The following is a 9,411-nucleotide window of genomic DNA, read 5'->3' on the forward strand; positions in this document are numbered from 1 at the left end:
ATGAAACGCTTATCAACCGGATCGCCAATTGATAATCGTCGAAAATTGCGCGACGATAATGCACACTCTCGGCGAGAAAGGGATCAGATTGTTCTCCGGTGAAAATAGGCTGGCGCGATAACCATCAAGAACGATTACGAAACCATAGCGAACCTGTTCAATTAGACGGCGAAATTAAATTTTGATACTTTAACAATGAACTACGTTGTTACATTCGTTAGTCCGGATTTTGGTAAAACTTCTGTTACGTTTCAATGGAAATTGATTAAAAGTTGATCGCTTTCGATCGATTTGATGTTCTATTGTGTCTTTAATAATTCATTTTTTAATTTTTTAATTTTTGACAAATTTTAAATTGTATCTCATGTTTTGAAATGTGCAATTATTGAAATTGTCAGATGTTTGAATTTTCGAAGTTAATCAAGCTTTGAAATTTATCGATTTTTGAAACTTAGAATTTTCGAATTTTTGAAACCTTAAATTTTCGAACTTTCAAATATCCAAATTTCCAAATTTCCAAATTTCCAAATTTCCAAATTTCCAAATTTCCAAATTTCCAAATTTCCAAATTTCCAAATTTCCAAATTTCCAAATTTCCAAATTTCCAAATTTCTAAATTTCCAAATTTCCAAATTTCCAAACTTCCAAATTTCCAAATTTCCAAATTTCCAAATTCCCAAATTTCCCAATCTCTCAATCTCCAAATTCTCAATCTCCCAAAATTCCAAATTCCCGGATCCCCAAATTTCCACATCCACAAATTCCCAAATTCTCAATCTCCCGAAATTCCAAATTCCCGAATCCCCAAATTTCCACATCCACAAATCCCCAAATTCTTAATCTCCCAAAATTCCAAATTCCCGAATCCCCAAATTTCCACATCCACAAATCCCCGAATTCTCCTATTCCCAAACTACTAACTTCGTAAATGCAGAAATTTCAAATCTTGAGGGTGTCACCCCCTAAATTGCTCCAAGTACACTTGCCAAATATCCCCATACATAAACACCAGCGAAAAAAGAATTTTCTACCTTAACTCCAGCTGAAATTTCCTACCGTCCATTAAAAAGTTGCACAACAAATGAGTCCAACTACAAAGCAGCCGTTCAGATACCTCAAAAATGAGAATAAGATTCCATTCTACAGAAGTATCTTAACTCTTGATTTCGCAGCAGAATCCGTCTCGCTTGTCCCGTTTTCCACGCAATTGCGTGAAATTGTTGACACGTTTGGTCACGCGGTTTCCCGAAGATAAACGCTCGCCAAGCGATAATCTCAGCGTGTTTCCCTGGCTCGGATTTTGACGAACAATCGAAGTGGAATCGCACGACCCTGTAACCCAGACAACCGGTCCCCTTCGAAGATTCACGATCGTCCGGTCAGATTAAGCGGTGGCACGCGGATTGTTACGCGTTTACTCGAGTCGCCGAAACGGGGAGGGAATGATGGTAGGGAGATTTTTGTGGAGATGGTGGTGGTTAGGCGTTGTGAACCACGAACTGAAGACACATGGAGCGAAAAGGGGGAAAAAGAAGGGCGGGGATCCGCGAAGAAAGGCAAGAGCTATAAAAGAGGCGCCGGTCCGGACGATGGGCATCAAACACCTCAACATGAAGGTACGTGGCAAGAGCCGTGCGTGAACTTTCGATTCGTACGGTGTTTCGATCTTTCGCTCGATTATTCTTCATCCTGGGATCTTTTCGTTACAGGTGTTCGTGGTTACCCTCCTCTTGGCCTTCGTTGCCACAGCCTACGGTGAGTAACCGATCTTAACCGGTGAACGTTTACCTCCGAAAACCTTTGCTTTCATTTTTTTATATCTTGAGGGTTGATTTGATATGACGTTACACATCTTCGAAGGGTTATTACACATCCGAGGGTGGCACTTGTTGCTTCGGGAACGTGTTAAGAAAGTATACCAGGGGTTTAGATTTCTTGAGGGAACTTCTGTCTGCAGTTTAGTTTTGTGAAGAAAAATGAAGTCTTGCAGTTGCTGTAGGTTTTACCACTCTTTCAATAGTTATATAAATTACAGCCATGAACACAACGTAGAAAACATTTCAATTTTTAAACGAGAGTTATAGAATTTATTTCTAATTTACATTACTGGTCTACATCAAAATACATTTATGTACTGTTTACTACTGAAATTGACTTTCTTCAAGTTCCTGTTGTTTCGCATCTCTAATTCTTGTTCACTAAATATAAAAGCAGCTCCGTTTCTACTTTTCCAGGAAATTCTTAAAGTGACCTTACCATTTTGAGCATTTCAGAGTGGTTTAATCCCTCGACCACCTACAAGCGTGATAAAAACAAACGGTAGCCAAAGAAACAGGAGTCGAGAATAAATGGACAGAACGCGTTTACAGTCCGGTTTGACTGAATAAATATATTATGGCAGCTACTTCCGCGGTGCAGAACATTTGTGCTCACAGTAGCAACAGCCATGTATAGTAAGACATGTGATCATGAATTATTGGCGATGTTATGAAGTTGTTTCTGGGTTAGGATTTGTTGTTTCAATTTGTTGCTTCAATTATAATACGATTTGATTTATTGAACCATTTTCTTATTCATTATTTTCAATTTTGAATTAATTTCTATTTGAGCATTTTCAATTTCGTTATTTTCAATTTTGAATCATTTTCTATTTCATCATTTTCAGTTTGAAAGTTATGCGACTCAATTTGTTGTTCTATTTGATTAAAATTTTAGTGGAATTTATTCTTCAGTGTCTTTGATTTTCAGTTTGATCAATTAATAAAGTGTCGCTGACCGACAGACGCGAATGTACCTTGCTAATTACTATAATAAGACACTGGTTGTTAAAACTTTCGTTGCTATATCTTCACTTATTAAGGATGTTGATAATTTACGAAGTTTAGTGTTCTCGTACTGACAACACGTTGACAGTCACAGGGAAAACTGACGTATATGGTCAGACATAATACGACTTTGAAAGAACATAGCTAATTTTCCAAATTTCTTCGTATACATTACTGACTCAATAATTAGGGTCCTTCATCAATTTTTTTTTTCGTTTTCTGAACATTAATTTACACATACAATGTTGTCCATATCAGGCGTTAATATACCAGTATACTCAGACTGAACCAAAGATACTTAATTATTATTAATCATTTAAAAATTTCTACCTAAAAATGCAGCAGTGCATTAACTTCCTAATTCAACATAACAAATCTATCAATTTGTCGTTTACATCTCTGTCAAAAACTCTTCCCTAAACTCTTTCCTAATACTCTACTTAATCTTCCTTAAATCATAAATATAAAGTAACATATTTAACGAGCAAAGTATTTGTTTATTTTTACAGCTGGAATCATCAGTAGCGGGTGGTCAGGTGGCGGCGGTGGGTGGTCAGGCGGCGGTGGTGGCTGGTCAGGTGGCGGCGGTGGCTGGTCAGGTGGCGGCGGAGGTGGTGGCTGGGCCGGTGGCGGCGGCGGAGGCGGTGGTGGAAAAATCATCAAGGTGATCACCGTGAGCGGTGGTGGCGGTGGATGGCCTAGCGGCGGAGGTGGAGGCGGATGGAAAGGAGGATGGAGCGGCGGCGGCGGCGGCGGCGGTGGATGGCCGAGTGGTGGTGGCGGCGGTGGTAAGAACACTTTTTCTTCTAAACCACCTCTTTTATTATTATAGTAAACTTTTTATTGTTACAGTAAATTTTTTGTTATTGTAATAGCAATTTTATTACTATTTTATATTTTAGTCATACTACTCTTCTTTTTTTATGACCACTATTTCTAGACATTTTGACTTGATTATTCTCCTATTGTTTTAAAACTAGATTCACGAAACTAAGATTTTAAATTATATTTAACATCTAAGATTTTAAATTATAGAAATTCTTGAAGTGCATTATCTTTCAAAGTTACTTTGAGAGAATAATTTAAAAATTCTTAAGAGGGACAGCTTATAATTATCACAAGTGAAATAATAATAAATCAGATTTGGAACGTTCGTACGAGATAAATTTCCTTTCGTTAATTATTGATTGAGCGCCAGTAAAAATATGCTGAGAGTTATAGACTCAAGTGCAACTTTAAAAAAATGTGAGAACAGAAACCTTCCATCAATTTTATTAAATTTTATGAAAACTCTTAATGAAAGTTTTAGTGTGCAATTTCCTTTAAATTAGACCGCGATTAAATTTGTCCTTTGAGGAGCGAAAATAAATTTCCTCAAAGATTCAAGTAACAAATAATGAATATTCTCTAAATTAATGATTCTATTAAAAAGCGTTTAGAACTATTAACCAAGTTATACCCTTTCTTTAAAAATTTCATTTATTTCGTTCGAATCATTGCTTTTAAGCTGTGCGGAAATGAAATTTTCATTGTCTGAGAATGCCTTTGGAAATTTAGCGAAAATGTATTGTTAACGAACTTAACCATTAATTAAACGATGTATTTACCTCCACAGTATTTTCTACGTAAAAGCACCGCTCCGTGGAAGATAAATTCACCGGTGAATTATAAGAGCTCCATACAATACGCATTCATTGTTGAATTTACTGCAAATCGAGGGCGCGAAAGGTTCGACGAAAATATTTTGTTTCGAAGACACGGCTTATTCAGCGAATCGCATTAATATTAATGGCCGATAATGTATGTTAATAACTTTTTGACCTGGATATCGCACGGTACGTTAAAATTTCGTAAAATCAGTTGGCCCAGATCGTTAAACGCGATATATCTTAGTCAGAATAAATGAACGTCGAACGATTAAAATTTATAAACCGCGAAATTGCGCTTTGCAGATTTACTTTTGCATTAGACTTCAATTTTATTTTCAACATTCACAAGTTTTTTAATCTTCAAATTTCTATATTTTTCAGTTTCGATATTTTCAAATTTTCGTATTTGTAATTTTCTGTATTTCGAAATTTTTGCATTTTCATATTTGTGGGGTTCTAAATTTTATATTCTCAAATTTTTACGTCTTCGAAATTTTATATTCTCTAATGTTTATGACTCTAAACTTTTATATTCTTGCATTTTAATATCTTCAATTTTTTATACAATATGTGTATAAAACGTATAAGAAAGTGGAACCCTTTCGGACCTACCCGATCGCATCCGACTCCGCCCGAGTTTTTCCGCCCCCCGAAAGCCGATCTCGAGTACCTATTTTATTCCTGTTTACAAAGTGCGAAGAACGCAATTGATTGCGCGTAAGAACCTTCGGTAAACACTCGATCTACGATCCCGCGTTTCACGAGGGTCCGATCGCTATTAATTAACGAAAGAATGAATCGAAATAACTTTCGAGTGGGAATAATTGGGACGAAACAACGCAACAAACAATGCTGTTACCCGGTGCTTTTGATTAAAGCGGGTCGCGTCGCGTTGCGAAACAATTAAAATACAACGATCCACGGATTTTCCGGAACAAAAGGATACGTAAACAAAAGTCCCTAAGGGCATCGTCCGACAAAGGGACAGGCCGCCCCACTTCACGATTAACGCACGAAAAATCCTTTTTTGCAGGCTGGTGGTAAAAGGTACCGAACGATTCCTCGGATAATTAGAAGGGAATTTGCTCACCGATCACCAGTGCACATCTTGGCTGTAATTACCGATTGTCGGTTCACGAAGAGACCCTGACCCTCCGGCACCTTCTTCGACGATCATCCCCGAAGGACAAAACGCTGTCTCGGTCAACGCGTATTTTCATCGAACCAACCGAAAGAAGAGACGAAAGAACTATGTGAAATTCGTGACGACACTCTCTCGAGATTCTTCTTCTTCTTTCGCTAAATTTCCACCCGAAGCTTTGGACGGGTCTCGGGTTTACTCTTCGACGAAAGTATTTAGCGAATAATACCGTAGATTGTAATGTTTCTTTTTCTTCTCACACCGTGTATACGACAAATTCGATTTCACGTACCGGAGCGAACAAAATGACAAAAAAAATGTATTGTAAAAAAGAACAATCGCGTAGGATATTTTTGTACTACTTCTCGTACGAAGCATTTTCGAACGACGAGCAACAATTAAAACTCATTCACACACGAAACGTGGCGGTGCGTTTTTGGTTCCCATCCGTTTCACCCCGTTCCCCGTTAGTGGCGAAGGTAAACAACGTCCGAAAGCATCGACGATAACATTTGCACGTTCGATTTATGGATCCTATGGTCATCTTGCGCACGGCGGAAAATTAAAATCGGGTAAACGGTTGCAAAGCGGGCGTGGCCGGGACGCGATATTGCAGAACGAATGGATTTACTATCGCAGCCATGCCGCTCTGGCAATAACATTCCCCGCTTACGATATTGCGACGACGTAAATATCGTTGACGCTAAAAATGATCGACTCGAAAAAGTTTCGGAACGTGCTACCACCGTGGCGATCCTTGTCCGCCATTTTTGTCGACTCGCGACTTCCATTTCGCTTCTACACAAAAATTTACTTCTATTCAAAATATTCTACTTTTGTTAATCCTTGCAGGTTTCATCTTTTTCACAATTAAACAATTATATATTACACTATATTTGTACAATCTTTATTTGACATATTACTGAAACCTTACTAAATTTAGAATCGAAGAGTTTATAACACAATAGCGTCACTACCTGACACTATAAGAGAATTGTCTCAGAAATAGGTTTTGGAATATATTTTTACACTTGACATAAAATGTCATGTACATTATAATATGTACAAGGTAACATGTGCTTAATGGTAGTGAAGATGGTAGAGTACTTCATGAATTACTCTGTCACAGGTTTAAATACATAATAAATAATTTTTATTCTTTTCTCATTCTGTTTGAGCAAAAATCTTTCTACACTCCGTTAAAATTAGTGCTGAATTTAGCTTCTACGTCTGCTGCATTTTGACAGTGACTGCATTGCAGCTTCAGCGTACGTTTTTATTAATATTTACGAGATATTTTGATTAATATTTACGAGTCGAAAATCGCTGTTCATGCGACGTAGGTATGTTTTTTTGTTTCCATTACGAATTTGCGCCAGTGTTTGCAGGAACGAAATCATCCGGCAATATATCTAAATCAATTTTCCGACGAGAAAAACACGGGTATTTGCCATGTTGCGTAACATATAACAATATCGCACTTGTTATATATTGTATAACGTATAAAATAAATAAATTGATTACAGATTATTAAAATAATAGTATTATGTGTATAAATTATACGCGTTCTAAACTGAATTCCAGCTGCTGAATAGTGCAAAACTTCCTAACTAAAACTTCCTTTCTAGCGAAGTATTTAAAATTAGAATAGCTTCGAAGTTCAAGCAAGCTTTTGAGCCCGAAAGTTCGAAAGTAGGATACTGTCCGGAGATTATTTCAACACGTTTTATTTCAGTAACTACCTCGAACAAATTTCGAAACGTACTTCAACACCGTGAAATATTCAAAAATTCCTTTTTCGGTTAAAGCTCGCGAATAATTATTTCACGAACAATGCATTTCGCTGAATACGCATTGCGGCGAGGTTGCTAAAGGTATGCATCACCGTCGCACGATTTATTCGTTCTTATATTGCCATTCTTCTCAACCATCGACTATCAAAATTGAATCTGTCCGTAGTAAAGTCGGACATCACTTTCAACGTCAGAAATATTATACGACTGATGTATGTATAAATCAGTGGGAAATTCGGTACTGTTACAGGTGCATTTACAAGGACACATATTCTGCTATTTCTGTTATTACTGTCACTATTATTATTAGTACTAGTGTACATTGTTTATATAGTACATACAGTGTCTAACCTCTTTAATCTTGGATTATACACATATACATATCATATACACATTACAGTTTCACACAATATTTCACACAGGTTGAAAAATCATTCAAGACAATTGTCAAGTAGGTATTTAATTATCGAAGACAAGAAATGTCTCTACTTTTATATTTATAATGATTCCCATGTTACACAAAGCTTGAGTACGCTGCAAGTCAAACATGAGCGCCAGATACAGCGTATAGAACCCACAATAAATTTCATATTAATATTATTTTAATATTATATTTACTGAAGTTCATACTTAATATAAAATTGATCACAAATTTTCGCGACAACAAATATTAGCTACACGTTACAACAATTTTTGAAGCAATCTGTTTCGAGTACCACGTTTCCAAAAAACCAACAAACAAACAACGAGTATTAAACAAATTTGCGTCCAGGACAATTGTTATCCAGGAGGCTGGTGTACACGAGAGTGGAACAAACACGCGACGCATTAAATAATCAGGAAAAGCAAACGGTGTAACAGCACCAGCGATTTCATCCTTGCTCGTAACTTTCGTTCGTCGCGCGCTTTCGGAAACACCCTTTGCGAACAGGTGTCCGTGGACTTCCTTAATTGGAGAAGTGCGTGTGTCGCGACGATACACGGCCCGAGAGAGAACAGCTTTAATTATTTCATTCGCGGAAACGTCGACGAAACCTTCCACGGATTTCACCAGGGATAGGGGAAAATTTCACGCGTTGATTCTATTTGAATCGATACTTTTGCTGAGACGTGACGAGCGGTTTATGACGGGAACAGCTGCGCGAACAAACAGTTCACTTTCAAAACTGTGGCTTGAACTTTCGTTTAATTATCGCCGACGTCTTGCGGCGCGGAGTACTCGTACGGTCATTACGTCGTAACTTTGAGAATAAACTGTGGAGCTGATTGTGAGGTACTGGGAATTCTAAGGAGATGGGGAATATTTTTTGTGGTGAAGGATTTGGGGTAGGAGGAGTTAGGGATTTTTGGAGGTGGGAGTATTGGGAATTTGGGGATTTTTGGAGGTGAGAATATTGGGAATTTGAGATTTTTGGGGACTTGGGCAAATTGGGGATTTTAGAATTTGGGGTTTAGGAATTTGGGGATTTAGGAATTTGGGATTTGGGGAATTTGGGATCTGTGGAATTTAGGATGTAGGGAATTTGGGACTTTGAGAATTTTGGGGACCTTAGAATTTTGGGGTTTTAGGAATTTTGGGGACCTTAGAATTTGGGGTTTAGGAATTTGGGGATTTAGGAATTTGGGGATTCAGGAATTTGGGGATTTAGGAATTTGGGGATTTAGGAATTTGGGAATTTGAGAATTTGGGGTTTGAGGAATTTTGGATTTGGGGAATTTGGGATTTGGGGAATTTTGGATTTGGGGAATTTGGTATTTGGGGAATTTGGGATTTGGGGAATATAGAATTTGGGGAACTTGGAATTTGTGGGGTCTGGAATTTGGGGAATTTGGGATCTGAGGAATTTGGGATTTGGGGAAAATTGGAATTGGGAAAAATTGTGATTTGGGAAAATTGAAAACTTGAGAACTTGAAAACTTGAAAACTTGAAAACTTGAAAACTTGAAAACTTGAAAACTTGAAAACTTGAAAACTTGAAAACCTGACAACTTGAAACCTCGAA

At 37.5% G+C, this 9,411-nt stretch overlaps 1 protein-coding gene across 2 annotated transcripts; it reads left to right on the top strand.

Annotated features, from left to right (window-relative positions):
• Positions 1-1,430: 1,430 nt before the first annotated feature.
• On the top strand, positions 1,431-6,036 carry LOC143264442 (uncharacterized). Of its 2 annotated transcripts, XM_076531677.1 has the most exons (4): positions 1,431-1,616; positions 1,710-1,755; positions 3,335-3,415; positions 5,508-6,036. In XM_076531677.1, exons 1-4 carry the CDS (start codon positions 1,443-1,445, stop codon positions 5,516-5,518), a joined length of 312 nt encoding a protein of 103 aa, XP_076387792.1. In that variant the 5' UTR covers positions 1,431-1,442; the 3' UTR covers positions 5,519-6,036. The 2 variants fall into 2 exon arrangements, 1 of the variants encoding a protein (XP_076387792.1); XR_013038160.1 differs by lacking the exons at positions 1,431-1,616; positions 1,710-1,755; positions 3,335-3,415 and adding an exon at positions 3,424-3,613.
• Positions 6,037-9,411: the final 3,375 nt, after the last annotated feature.

Source organism: Megachile rotundata, chromosome 5, assembly GCF_050947335.1.
Source record: "Megachile rotundata isolate GNS110a chromosome 5, iyMegRotu1, whole genome shotgun sequence".
Lineage (NCBI taxonomy): Eukaryota > Metazoa > Arthropoda > Insecta > Hymenoptera > Megachilidae > Megachile > Megachile rotundata.